At 44.8% G+C, this 14,559-nt stretch overlaps 1 protein-coding gene across 1 annotated transcript; it reads left to right on the forward strand.

The window, feature by feature from the left end:
- Positions 1 to 55: 55 nt before the first annotated feature.
- Positions 56 to 13,774, forward strand: satb1a (SATB homeobox 1a). The gene is made up of 11 exons (XM_062410656.1): positions 56 to 475; positions 1,087 to 1,316; positions 1,502 to 1,678; positions 1,783 to 1,909; positions 3,299 to 3,422; positions 4,781 to 4,892; positions 5,331 to 5,848; positions 7,131 to 7,328; positions 7,866 to 8,021; positions 10,201 to 10,404; positions 11,565 to 13,774. The coding sequence occupies exons 2-11, from the start codon at positions 1,100 to 1,102 to the stop codon at positions 12,474 to 12,476; spliced, it is 2,745 nt and encodes a 914-aa protein (XP_062266640.1). The 5' UTR covers positions 56 to 475; positions 1,087 to 1,099; the 3' UTR covers positions 12,477 to 13,774.
- Positions 13,775 to 14,559: the final 785 nt, after the last annotated feature.

Raw genomic sequence — 14,559 nt, forward strand, 5'->3', positions numbered from 1 at the left:
TCTCCGCGTGCGCACAGGGCTTTGAAGTGTAACCAACAACAGCCGCTGCCCCGGCGTCAGAGCTGCAGCCTCGTACATGACACGCAGAGAATAGTGTGATCCTGGAGCTCAGAGCCGTGCATTGTTCTCCCCGTGCCGGGGCTTGATCCACGGCAGCAGCTGCAGCCTGCCCCGGTGCTCGATCTGAACTTGCACTGAGGCCAGTAAATGCATCGTTGCCGGCGGAAGATGATACAAAGCGTGGCCGGTGAACGGTGCAACAAGGAGGAATAGACGCAAAACTACTTGGACAGTAAACAGACGATCGGCGCCGTGAGGAGGAGGCACGGGAGCGTACACGGTCGAGAGGAGCGGGGGATCAATGGGAGCGAGCGCGTGTGTGCCATATGGATCCGGCGGATGTCTGCGGGAATGGGCTGCTGATGCGTGATGGCAGGTCGGGGGACGCGAGCCGCCGGGTCTGTGGCTGAAACAGGTTCGTGGTTTCGCCTCGATCAAACTTCGGCAGAGCCGGACGTGGGACGATCAGCGCCGCTGAGGATGAACTGAATCCCTGTCACTTTCAGCAGCGCGTCTGGAGATGACAGCGGGTTTATTATGAGGAGGAGAAACTGCGCTATGTGCCATTCCCCGCAGTTTAACTGGATTTAGAGGGTCGTCCTGATCGCTGCATCTGTGTGAAGGTCACCACCTCACACTGATCCGGATATCCTTCTGATCCGAGTGTGTGTTTGTGTACGTGCGCGTCAAAAATCGCATCCCCTTGTTTGAAACAGACAGGTCTCGTGAACACTTTTGTAATTCTTTGTCTACTTTGTATGCTATTACTTAATTTGTCTACAGGCTGGAAATGACGGATGTATTTAACATATTCTGTCTTGCACGATGAACACATTTTAATGTTACTGTCTTTGCAAAAGTCACATAAAAAAAATACTGGAGCATAACAGTTCAAAAACACCAATGGGTGCACCATAAAACCACTGACCAGTTTGCAGATTTACGGCCGAGATAATATAGATTGTTATTCTATGAAGCAACTTGGCACAGTCTCTGGATTTTTATGTGTCTGTGTCTCTGTATTAGTGTGATACCACAGATGGACACCCTGTGTAATGGAGCCAAGCAATCCGAGGGCAGTGATCCCATTGTAGACACCAGGCCCCCTCCCGCCAAGCTGGCTCGGCTGGAACAAAACGGAGCGGGACCCTCGGCCCAGGAGAGGAGCCGGCAGGGGAGTCCTGAGGCCCAAAACCCCTGTCTGGCTCAGAACCCCACCGCAGGGAGGCCACAGGGAAAAAACTGGCACAGCAGAGGTACATGGGCTGACATGGGGAAAGGGGTCTTAAATACGTTTTTACAGATAGTCTTTTTTTTGCAGGGAATAGAGACTCCTGCACTGAGGATGTCACACCACCACTTGCCACCTTGATACTGAATGTTGTGATTTTTCATTCTCAAATGTCCTGCAGTCTGAAATCAGTTGTCTCCCCCCCCCCAGGGAGTGTGCTGCCGGTGTTCTGCGTGGTGGAGCACAGAGAGAGCCAAGTGGACGGAGAGAGGAGAGAAGAACACTCCGAGTTTGTGTTGGTCAAGAGAGATCTGCTGTTTAACCAGCTGATAGAGATGGCCCTGCTGACACTGGGCTACTCTCACAGCTCTGCCGCGCAGGCTAAAGGTACACACACACACAGACACACACACATGCAAAACGAAGGCAGGGAAACACGAGAGATTGTCTTTAAGTTCTCACAGTTAAAACTTGTGTGTGTGTGTGTTCAGGTCTGATCCAGGTTGGCAGGTGGAACCCGGTGCCTCTGTCCTGTGTAACAGATGCTCCGGACGCCACAGTGGCGGACATGCTGCAGGACGTTCACCATGTCATCACCCTGAAAATACAGCTGCACAGGTAGAGAGCAGACGTGACACCCGGCCGTATGCATCTAAGGCTCTTCTTCTTCTCTCTGTGTGGAGTCTACCCGTGGTTGTGAGACTGAGTGTGGCTGTGCTTGGGCTGAGGGACTCTTATTGATTTGTTTGGTATTGTGATGGAAATCTGAAAATACAAGAGGCTGGAACACCAAATTCGCATTTGTGTATTTTAATAGGGTCTCTCTGCAGAAAGGATCCACACAGCGAGTGACAGGGATCTCAGAGTGGTGATAGAGAGCAGTCAAATGCAAGGATCTTATATAGGAGAACCAAGGCTGTTTGTCTGAGCCAGTTCCGACTGGTTCTGTAGGCGCAGTTTGAGACAGTATTTAAGACATAGGAAACTGATTTGCAATCGTTTCCTCTTGAAGATAAGGCAGATGGAAATTAGGTTATTGGACAGTCAATAATTAATAAAAAGGTCATAAAGGTAGGTATCAAACAGGTCGTATAGTTTCAGGTCACAAACAGCTCAGGTCATAAAAGTCTTAGACAGGTCTGCAAAAAGTTACTTTTCAACTACAAAATAGGTTTCAGCCACACTTTATTCACTACAGTATTTTCCCAGCCTCTCAAAGCTTCTGAGAAACACCTCAACAACCTAATATGAGTAAAATAACCAAAGTGCATTTTAACCTGTAGCTGTGCTAGGGCCTTGCAAAGGAGCTTGGAAAGTATGACACAGTCTTTAGTCCCGGTGGGTGAAACCATGACAGAATGACAGTGAACCATCACACATAATACCAGGAACAGGACTGGAAATAAGCTTTCACTCATTTCACAATTCACTCAAGCACCTTTCCTACTGTGACAGGTTAAAAAACCTTGTTTTGCTTAAGAGTAATAAGAACATGCGGGCTGTGTACGATTTCCCTGTAATCACATGAGTTTCCTTAAAGTCTTCCTTCCACAGCCTAGACTTTCACACCCTTATTAAAGTGTGTGTGTGTGTGTATGTGTTTCTTTAACACATGAGCGAGTGCAACTGTGGGTGCGAATGAAAGTCTGAGTGTGATTATCGGGAGTGGAGGAGGAAGAGGAGGGGGCTCTGCAATGGGCAACTTGTTTCTAACTTTACAGTTCATTGCCAAACAGCCCTCTTTTAAAACCATCTTTAAATTCACCATATCTGGATTTTTATTTGGATCTGCAACAAATTGCACAAACTTAAATACTTAAATATTTTGGTACATGAGATCTCACCCCCCCCCCCCCCGCACCCCTCCACAACGTTTCATGGATATTAGCTCTTTAGTTTTTGTATAATCCTGCTGAATAACAATCAAACAGACACAAACAACCCCCTAAACAGAGGTAATTACTGGAATGAAGCATTTCAAGCCTTCCTACTTTGCTCTTTCTCTAGCTGCCCCAAACTGGAAGACTTGCCAGCCGAGCAGTGGAGTCACTCGACAGTGAGAAACGCTCTGAAGGAGCTCCTCAAGGACATGAACCAGAGCTCCCTGGCTAAGGAGTGTCCACTGTCCCAGGTACGATACACACACGCAGGACACAAGAAAAGACAATAGGAGAAATAGCACTGACGTTCGATGGCGTGTGAAATGTCTTTGCCCTTCCATGTCCTGCAAGTGTGTGTGTGTGTGTGTGTGTGTGTGTGTGTGTGTGTATGTATGCTTGTGTGTGTTTGTGCCTTCTTCGATGCATAACCCAGAGTGAGCGTGTGGTCCAATAGTTAGACAGGAAGTCCAGATGCGGAGGTAGATAAGGTGCAGGGGCAGAGCGCAGGAGCGGGAGGCAGATAACAAGAGATGGTTATCTCTTAAAAAGCCACGCTGCCTCGGCTGCTGCCTCGGCTGCTGCCTATCTTGATTCCGCCGACGGCCGACCTGTCTGCCTGTCGCCCCCCCATCCGTCTGCCAGCCTCAGCCGCCGTCTCACTCTCTGCACATCACCCTCACTCTTTTTTTGTATGCGGATTTGTTTTTTTCATGCTGTACCCGTTACATTCAGCAATAACATCAAAATGTGTCTGTGAGATCTCCTTCAGCTCCTGTGCGTTTAATTAAGCAAATACAGACACAACTGCAGAAATAATTTTACATAAATCTTGCAGTATTTGGGGAAGGCCTCTTTATGAATAATCATAAGTATCAACTCGATCTATCTGTTATCTTGCCTGAGGGTGCTTAGGACATCTACAGTTTAATAAGAGGAATTGCTCTATCTCTATCTCTCTCGCCCTCTTTTTCGGATTCTTTCCTTTCCTTTACAGCGTTAAGATCAGATACCAATCAATCTGCCCTCCCCCATCTCTCCCTCTCTATTTCTCTTTCTCTCTCTCTCCCTCTCTCTCTCTCTCTCTCTCTCTCTCTCTCTCTTTCTCAGTCTCTCTATCTCTCTCTCTGTCTCTCCCCCATCTCTCCGTTTACCCCCTCTCTTGTTTGCTAGAAGCAGATTAAAATAAATATGAGAAGATGAAAGGTGTAATCAGATGTAAAGATTGCACAGGATGGTCTTTGGGGAAAAACTGTGTGTGTATGTATGTGTGTGTGTGTGTGTGTTTTCATGTGTATATACAGTATGTATGTGAATGAGACACACTGAGGCATAGTCTCTGATGACCTCTTGTGTTTTGTTTGATTAAGCGCGCTCACACACACACACACATACAGACACACACACACACACACACACACACACACACTCACTCACTCACTCACTCACACACAGACACACTCATCTGTCTTTATTATCCTATTTACCTGGGGGTCTTTTTAATAACACAGATCTGAGATCATTAATATCAGATGTGTGAACAGCTGAGACACCCAGGCAGGAGCTCAGAAAGTGTAATGAATTTCCACTGTCTTTCCTCCCTCTGTTTCAGAGTATGATATCATCTATTGTAAATAGCACTTACTATGCAAATGTCTCAGCTGCCAAGTGTCACGAGTTTGGTCGATGGTACAAGCACTTCAAGAAGACCAAAGGTTTCAAAGGTGAGGGATTTCAATCGAGCCTGCGAAAGACAAGCGCCCATGATTAGTTTTACAGCATGTCTGAGGTCCACATAAACAACATACTAATTGTAGGTTTTAGCTAGGAAAAAAAGTCCCTCTCCCTTTTCATATCGACAGGTAATTATATAAAACATTTGTTCTTCTCAAAAGCCTAATTTCTCCCTTAAGATATAAATCTGTTTTTCTTTTGTTTTTCCCAGATTCTTTTTATGTTGTCTTGCCACCCACAACTTGACTCACAGCACACATAAAATCAATCATATTCAGTAAGCAATTCATCCTGGGATGAATATTTAATATGCTACATTTTCAACGTGACCATGTCCTAGAATAAGTAAGTAGTATGGATTTCGGGGTGCACTGTTAATATTACATGTGTTGATAATTACGTCTTTGCTTTCCCTTTTTCTTCACCAGAGATTGACAGCTTCTCTGAGCAGTCTGCACATATTACCCTCACCCAGCAGCCAATCACAGGTCCCGAGCAGTGCCCGACCCTTCTTTTCCCTCGAGGAGGAGTAGCCGGCATGTGTGCTCACCCGCCCCTCGGCCTACGCCCTCCTGCGCTGGGGACCCAACCTCTCAGCCCCCAAATGGTTAACCAGCAGCTGGTGATGGCCCAGTTCCTCAACCAGCAGTATGCTGTTAGCCGCATGCTGGCGAGCCAGGGCCTTTCGCCGTCCCCGCAACAGTATCTCAACCACCCCCCCATGGTGAGAGCCAAGGTATTCGCCTCAGAGTCCCAAGCTCCACAGCAGGCGCAGTGCGGCCCGGGGGGAGGCTCTGCTGCCGGGCCTCCGAACCAGGCACCGGCTGGCTCCTCAGGGGGCCAGTGCGATGTGCCGATGGAGATCTACCACTGTGTGAGGGAGGAGCTGAAGAGAGCAGGCATCTCCCAAGCCATCTTTGCCCGGGTGGCTTTTAACAGGACCCAGGTATGGAAAAGAGGGGCGGCCCGAGATTATGATCTGATTGAAAATGATAAAAGCTTTGCAGCAACAGTAAAAGCCTGTTTTCTGGTGATTATCTGCTGGAAGGGGTTCTCTTGTGTTGCAGTGGTACGTAAGTGTGTTCTATGTGAATATGTGTGTTCGGTGGTTGGCATGTTGGCATGGCCTTTGCCGCAGTGCACCCCCACCCCAACGCACATGTGTGTACGTATGAATGTGGGTCTGTGCCAGCTCTCTGCAGCACAAAAGCTGGTGCCAGCGATGAAGCAGCTGCTGGGCCAACTAATCACAACCCCTTGGAGAAATTCTGTCTCCCTCTCTACCTCTTCCTCTAGCTCTCTATCCCTCCATCGTGCCACCTTTCACTCTGGCAGCCTTTTTTATTCATTTAAAATCTACCGCGTACTGCCAATCTATCTCTTTTCTAATCTTTCCCTTCTTCTGCCTCTCATTCCCCTCATTCCGCATCCATAATCTCCCTCCACCATCGCCTCGAACACTAAAATGCAACGTTATCTGTGTCCATCATAGAACATTCACCAACACACCAACAAAAATGGAGCTCAAAGGACTGGCTAAGCCCATTGTTATTATTATTATTACTGTCATCAGTTATTATCCACCCCCATGTCTCCCCGTTGCCGAATCCAAGGTGCCAGGCGTACAACTTGGGCATGGTGCCAAGATGCCATCTAAAGCGGGGGAACCATTCGTCATTAGGCGATTCATGTAAAGCCTCCTTCTATTCGGAAGGCAGAGTATGTTGGGTGGATTCAACGATTTGACTAAGGAGGCTGGTTCCCGCTTTTGTCATTTCATTGCCAGCACGGAATCTGATTTCTTTTCAGGAAGGAAGCCCTGCAATCTGCATGGGACGTTTGAAGGCTTTCCTGCATAGACCGATACACGCAGAGTGACGCTAACGCTAGAGACGAGTAGTGTGTTTAGCACCGACTGGGAACTGGCTCTGTATCTTCGGTAGCTGTGAAACACTTCAGTGCAGGAGATCGAGCTTGATATGAGGAGTGTTTGCCAAATTCGTTTGGGTGCATAATAATCTTTACATCTATGAACTTCACATAAAGATAAATGAAAAATGACTAAAATACAAGTGGTTCCCTGATATCAATTATCTGAGATATTAAAGGTGAACATATAATTTGCTTGATGCCAATATACAGCCTGTATGAATTTTGTATGTGGCATTATTTATCCACGTACAGGTTTGTGCTTGAACTAATCAATGAGTGTCGATGTTTTACACTAGGGTCTGCTGTCAGAGATCCTGCGTAAGGAGGAGGACCCCAAACACGCCTCCCAGTCTCTGGTGGTCAACCTGCGAGCCATGTACAGCTTCCTGCTGCTCCCCGAGGCAGAGAGGGAGCGCGTCTACCAGGAGGAGAAAGAGAGGAGCCTGACCGGATTCATCCCCAGCTGCAACAACACGCCACCGAGATCTACGCAGGTCAGCCAGCCGACGCACGGGGAGATGGAGACATACAATCAACAAGCAACACATAGTTTGACTAAAGAAAAACGACATTATACCTTGGCAAAAGGGAGCATAGGTGATTTTAAGCATGTTCGGCTATGAAAGATTTATTTGATGAAATTGTGCAAGAACGGTGAACGGTGTAGGAAATTATAAAATAAAAAATCATCTCCTCCTTCATTTAGTGATCCCATAATCACCACCGTTCTCGACTGAATATAAGTCCCATTAAAATAATTTGGAACTGCACCAAATTTCACAAACTCTCCGGTATGAGTTCTTTAAATATTACATATTTTTTTCATCAAGATCCATAAAATATTCTCTGAGAAACTAAGAAGATGTCAATAAAAGCCCAATCTCACAATTACTGGATTTGTTCCACCCAAGATTTGAAACTTAAGTGTTATTGACAGTGTATTGCAACAAATGCTGGTTACTCAGATTAACGTCACTTGCATTTAAACCCACTCTCTTTGTCTCTCTGTGTACCTGTCTGTCACTTGTTAGGCGAGGCTGTCCCCGGTTTCAGCCGACAGAGGGCTGAAGACCGAGAGCTGCGTTCTCAACGTCAGCTCCAACATCTACGAGGAGATCCAGCACGAGATGAAGAGAGCCAAGGTGTCTCAGGCCCTGTTTGCAAAGGTGGCCGCCTCCAAGAGTCAGGTACATCAGCATGAAGGTTTCCAGTTTTAAACACACACATATTGCTCCTAATCGTTGCACTGCTTGATTGCTCAAATTTAGCATCCCAGATTAGTCCATCTCCCCAGTTAAAGCAAGGTGGGCTACTGTGTGTGGAGGGAAGCCCAGATAATCAAGCAGCAGCTGTACTCTGCAGAGCACTATCAGTGCATCAGACTGCTATTGTGTCCTAAATTATCCCTTTAATAGCTGCCATACACACGTACACACCACTTATTTGTGCACATAGACATAGTGTACAAGTGTGAGTCCACGCAATCGCACGAGAGCACACAGGCCCACAAATGCACTTGTGCACACACACACAAGCATGATTTGAGTGTTTATTGTTCTCATTTTTATGGCAGCTCCATAAGCTTGTTATTGCCTTTTGTTTTGAGGATAATTTCCCTTCATGGAATGGGGGGATTTTAGCTGTCTTGTTTTCCCTTCCCCTTTTGCATGTCTCCAGTTTCCAGCTTTCTTTCTTTCTTTCCTTCTGTCTTTTCTTCCTTCCTTCCTTCCTTCCTTCCTTCGTTTTTTTACAGCATAAACTCTCTCTCTCGTCTCATCACCATGATGTTTAGAGGTCATTCAGCGGTCATGCCAGTACAGACAGGTGGTCCAAAAGCCCTGAGGTTCTTTTTCTATCTTTTCACTGGCCTCAATTTCGAACGTACTTTCTCTATCTACTCTGTTCCTCGCTCTCTCGCTCTCTCTATTACCCGGTCGTTTGGCAGGCAGAACCATGCTGGATCACTCTGCTCTATCTGCACTGTGCATCTGGATGGCATTGTGTGCTAGAGTTGGGCTTCAGCCAGGTGTGCGTGCATCTGCATGAGTGTTTGTGCGCATTGGGCCGGTGTGTTTGTGCGAATTTATTGGATGCGAGGGTATCAGCCTCCTCACCAACGTAATCATGCTCTAGTTCATGAAGCTGAAACTCGCTGGCTCCATGTTCCTCAATCTGCTGCTCACAAGTCTCCACTGTCGTGATGAAGAAACAATTCCAGCTAATATGAAAATGTCTCCATGATCTTGCAGCTTTGCCATTAGAGCATCTTTAACCACAGAAAAGAAGAAATAGACACCCCTCTTAATATCGACCAGTTCTAAATAAATGTGTTTTTTAAATTAATGCCGTTTAATGGTTCATAGTTATCACTACTTGTATCTGCTTAAATTCTAATTACTCGCAAAGTCAATTAGATAATCAGCGTTCTGTGGTGACATGAATCAAAACTCATCATATATATTGCCATGGTGCCATGTTGCCATGGCAATTTTGCTGTCCCAAAGCTATTTTTACCTTCCACCAGAGGTTCACACTAGAGAAGAGACCAGATGATTACATTTTAATTATGTATGTGTCATTTTGCCTATACGTACTAAGTACCACACAAACATCCATCCATCCATCCATCCATCCATCCATCCATCCATCCATCCATCCATCCATCCATCCATCCATCCATCCATCTATCCATCCATCCATCCATCATCCATCATCTTTAGGGCTTATCCTTTGAGTACACCCTGGTCGCCAGCTTATCACAGCAGGGCTGATGTAAAGGAGCAAACAAACATTATCACCTACAGACAATTTAAACAGTCCAATTAACCTAATGGGAGAACATTGTCAGGTTCGAAACCAGAACCTTCTTACTGTGAGGCTAACCACTGGACCACTGCCACCATACAAACTGAAACATACAGTGCACTGCACAGTTTTCTGCATGGAGAGGTTAGCTTTACTTAGCTTTATCATCAGCTGTGATCCAAATGACAGATTAAGATAGAAGGTTATTTTTTAGGTATCTAAGATGAACTTGTTGAGATAGAAATAAAAACTTCAAAGCCTTTTGTTTTAAAATAATAGCTGATCAACAAATAGTTTTTTTCCTCAAGATTTTCCTCTTGCTCTGAGAGTTGTCAGGTCAGGTCAGATAGATCTGCACTACAGGAACTAACTGGACGTGACAGTCTTTTTAAGAACACCACAGGAATACAAATGTGTACTGACAAAGCGTCTTGACCTCTGGGTGAAGGACAGAACATGTCATCCCTGTGTGCTTAGTCCAACACAGCAGGTTACCTGGTCAGCTCATGTTTGTGTGTGTGTGTGTGTGTGTGTGTGTGTGTGTGTGTGTTCCGCCTCTAGGGCTGGCTGTGTGAGCTGCTGCGCTGGAAGGAGGATCCCAGTCCGGAGAACCGGACCCTATGGGAGAACTTGTGTATGATCCGCAGATTCCTCAGCCTGTCCCAGACCGAGAGAGACTTCATCTACGAGCAGGAGAGCAGCAGCACAATGGCACAGCAGCACTGCGCTGACAGGCTCGCGTTGCTCGGCAGTGACAATACACTGGTGAGACGACATAAGGAAGATAATCATTACACATGGACCACTGCTAAAATCACTCAATCTCAGAGGTTCTTGAGAATAAATCCCCAGAGTCACATAAGTTTTATTTTATGTTACTACTGAAATAGCTGTCATGAATTGGAAAATGTTTTTATTAACCTAGCAGATAAAAAACTCTTAGCTTAGAATCAACATGTTGAAGGATGGCTGTCGTGATCGTGAAGGCTTGAAGTGACCAGACGTTATTTTACACAGAAAATGCCTAAAAAGAATCAGCTTAATGCCAAATATGCCAGAAAAACGATAACTGTTATTCAACGATGCATGAGTCTAATTTGTCATTTTTCTTTCACCCGTAAGCTAGAGCATAGACTGATGGCTTGATTAAAGAACCAACTCACAGTTAACATGTGAAATAAAAGATTATGTTGAATGGAATATCAGTGCATCTTTAAGAAGACATGTGTACTGGTTTGTGAGTTCTGGATGGTTACGCTCTGGTCTACCTCACAGGGTGTGGCAGTTACAGATCATACAGTCTACATTACTTTTGATTTACTTCCTAAACTAGACCATGTATGCTGTGCCTTTACTAATTCGACACCCCAGCCAATATCTGGACATTGCAAATTTATGTAACCCCATCAAGAAAAAGGTGACATGGTTTGACAGGGATAATTCTGATTATGAAAATAAAAACACATATGAAACTAAACTGAACAAATATAATTTAAGAAGTGAAAATAAACCCCAAAAAGTAAGCAGATGGTATCATTCTTACATTTACCTAATTTAAATGACACTTCCTTTTTCAGTAGTCACTTCCTCTATCATTATTAATCTTAAGAAATGGTAGAATCAAGGGTTTTAAATCTCTTGTTTACTTTGACATGATCTTCCCATCTAAAATGTAGGCAGCATATTTCAACTTTAAAAAAAAATTGAATCAGGAAATTGTCTCGTTTTTTAATCATCCTTTTATATATTTCTAACTATCTTCATTGAATAACATATTTTTTAATTATTTGATAATTATATATGAACAAAAAAATATAACAAATCAGTGAATATCTACATTAACACAGTGTAAATTAGTTGGTGTTGAAAATCTAAATTCCATAAGCCCTTTGTACTCTTATTTAATTATTCTTTTCTCTCATCAGTACCAGCACAACTCCCCTCTGCCACAGCAACACCATTTTCAACCACATCACCCCCTTCAGCCTGAGGCGGGACCTCACCTGTCTCCACGGCAACCGTGCACAGCATCGCCAGCCGAGTCTGAGGTTGGGGTCAACTGGGGGCACCTGAGAGTGCGTTTGCAGAGCAGAGGCAGCAGCAATGGCGAGAGAGGGGACATGAAGGACTGGGCTGAGGGAGGACAAGGAGAGAGGGGCAGTTTGGGAGGAGACTGGGGTGGTTCTGGGAGGTCGAGGGATACGGAAGAGAAGGAGCAGGCAATGGATGGAAGTGCGGGTGAGGAAGGCACGAATGAGATCACAAGAGACAGCCAAGAGGGCAAGGCAAAGGACAAGCTGTCTGTGAAGTGGCCCGATGTGAAGAATGAGAGCCAAGGTAGGGCTGGGGTTTGTTCAGAGGCAGATAATAATGAGGTCGAAGGTGGAGATGAGGTTCAAGGAGAGGGGCTAAAACTTTCCTGCGAAGCCCTGGGGATCCTGCAGAGCTTCATCCAGGACGTGGGCCTCAACCCAGACGAGGAGGCGGTCCACACCCTGTCGGCTCAGCTGGGTCTGCCCAGACACATCATACGCGGCTTCTTCAACAGCCAGGACCAAGGACGGGGTCTCCAACACGATTGCTGTCAGCACCAGAGACTGAGCCCAAAACACAGTCGAGACGACCCGCACGGCTGCACAGACACAAACCTCCTCCTGCTGGACAATTCTACAGAGGAGCAGGGCGGGGAAAGTGATGGAAAGACTAAAACAGAACACAAGGAGGATGAGAAGCAAAGGGGGGGAAATGAATCGAGCGATGAATGTGCTTTGAAAGAACTGGATGCTGGCACTCAAACCATTCCCCCTCTGAAGGAAGAGTGGGAGAGCTCCATCTAACCCAAATACATCCATAAGCTTGGATGAGCCATAGCTTCTCTGTGAGCCTGGACATGCTTACAACACATCATTGGTCCACTTACAACTCAGCCACTGTTCTATACTGTACAAATACTGACTCACAGTGTTTTGGTGTTAGGGTGTTATTTAGGCATTTGTCCTAAAAGACTGAGGAAAGGCATAAAGTGGAATAACTGTACCAGAGACCTACATTACCCCAACCCTATTATTTACCCAAAATGCACTTGAGACAGAAAGTAACTGTGACTATACTGTATATACAGATAATGTTACTAAACAACTCCTGAGTGTAGACACATGTGTCTGGACTAATAATAACCAATACAATGGGCCTCAGATAACATATCAGTTATCTGATATGTTATAATTCGCAACTCGTTGACTGATGTACATTTAGATATGTTCATACCAGAAATGCCTTGTCAGATGTGGCACTGCCAGTTTGCTTTTCTATGATCAATATCACTCGATTCCTGCTTGTTTTATTCGTTGATTGGTATTCTGTGTCTTGAATCCGAATTTGTCCGTTTTAAAGTTCAAGGGAATTTAATCAGGAATCGCGCCGCTATTTCCACCCTTGATCTCGTCCATGTTGGTCATCACACTGTTCACGCAGATGCACTGCACATACCTCTGCTGCTGTCTGGTTGTGTTTGTGTACCTAACCGGATGAAAACAGCACCTCCTTTGCGACAGTAAAAATCAGGTTTAGAGAAATTAGAGAAGAAGAATCACATATAACACAGGACATCTTATGCTTGATGAATAAATAAATAAAGCAGTGATTGAGTTATCTGTTATATAAATCATCATGATTTACATAAAGTATTTTTTAATGGGTGCATGAATTTGCAAGTCTCAAAATATAGCTGTAAGTGTTACATTTGCAAATCTTGTGTTCTTTGTGCTATTTATCATACAAAGCAAACGCAGACAATTCAAAGGCAAAGAACAGTGTTTACTCTTGCTCTCAGTTGTTCTCAAAGTTCGCACACGCTGTGCTGTATGGACGTGAGCGACTGAGCGCTCAAAGACTGTGGACTACAAATGTAGGACTGAGGTCATGCTGTGTGTACATAAAAGATTAAAAACTAAATGTCGGCATTTTTTATTTGCAAAATATAAGACATTACGACTTTGTCCTAATTGTATGTTTGTGTTACTTTAATCTGTTCTGTCGATCTGATCTTCCAGTGGGAACAAACACTCACATGGTCTGCGAAACAGTGGGACATAATAAAGACTTATGTGTTTTGAGAGAAAGCCTCCACAGATAACTTTTAACTTAAAATTAGAACATTTCCCCCGAGAAAATTTTAAATATGTACCTGGTGCTTGCTGCCGTGTCCCGAGACTGTTTCAGTTTGAGAGAGAGACACAGAGTAGCTGGTTTAAGAGAGGAAGAGTAAGAAAAAGACTGTGCTGTTTTGATAGAGTGAGACAGAAATGAACAAAGAGTGAGAGAGGCTTTTATTTAACATCTCACATGTAAATCAAGCTCTACCACTTGTTCATGATCCAGGTTAGAGAGGGAGAGAGACAGAGAGAGAGAGAGAGAGAGAGAGAGAGAGAGAGAGAGACCTCAGTATGTTTCTACTTAAACTACATTTGAACTAAAAATCATGTATGACCACTGTACACAGGGATAGCTGCGAGGGCATCCATCTATTTCCGCATTCACAAATAAAAGGACGGTCGTTTTCCTCCTAAGTAGCATTAAATCATCAGAACGCATTTGCACATTAAATATTTCTAGTTGAAATGTGTTTGCAATGTATGGGAGCTGGATTTCACAGCCTGTGAGATCTGTCAGGCCAGAAATACGTTTTGGTTGAAAAGAAAGAAAAAAAAAGGCAGATGCTGCTAATTTAAGACAAGCAGAGGCCTGCTGTGACAGACCCATAATCAATGGTTCTGATGTGATGTTCACTGTCTGTATTAGTGTTGTAGAAGTAGTACTGTTGATTTCCTCTTATATAACTATGTCTGTGCTGGTGAATTGTTGCCATTGTTTTCCAGCCATCACACAGTATTCCTCTGTGCTCATCAGCAGGCCTCTCTG

The sequence above is a fragment of the Platichthys flesus genome, chromosome 17, assembly GCF_949316205.1.
Source record: "Platichthys flesus chromosome 17, fPlaFle2.1, whole genome shotgun sequence".
Classification (NCBI taxonomy): domain Eukaryota; kingdom Metazoa; phylum Chordata; class Actinopteri; order Pleuronectiformes; family Pleuronectidae; genus Platichthys; species Platichthys flesus.

Coding starts and splice junctions, on each gene's coding strand:
- satb1a (XM_062410656.1), top strand. CDS start 1,100: ATGGACACCCTGTGTAATGGAGCCAAGCAATCCGAGGGCAGTGATCCC. Junction 7,329..7,865: donor CGCCACCGAGATCTACGCAG/GTCAGCCAGCCG, acceptor GTCACTTGTTAG/GCGAGGCTGTCCCCGGTTTC. Junction 10,405..11,564: donor TCGGCAGTGACAATACACTG/GTGAGACGACAT, acceptor TTCTCTCATCAG/TACCAGCACAACTCCCCTCT.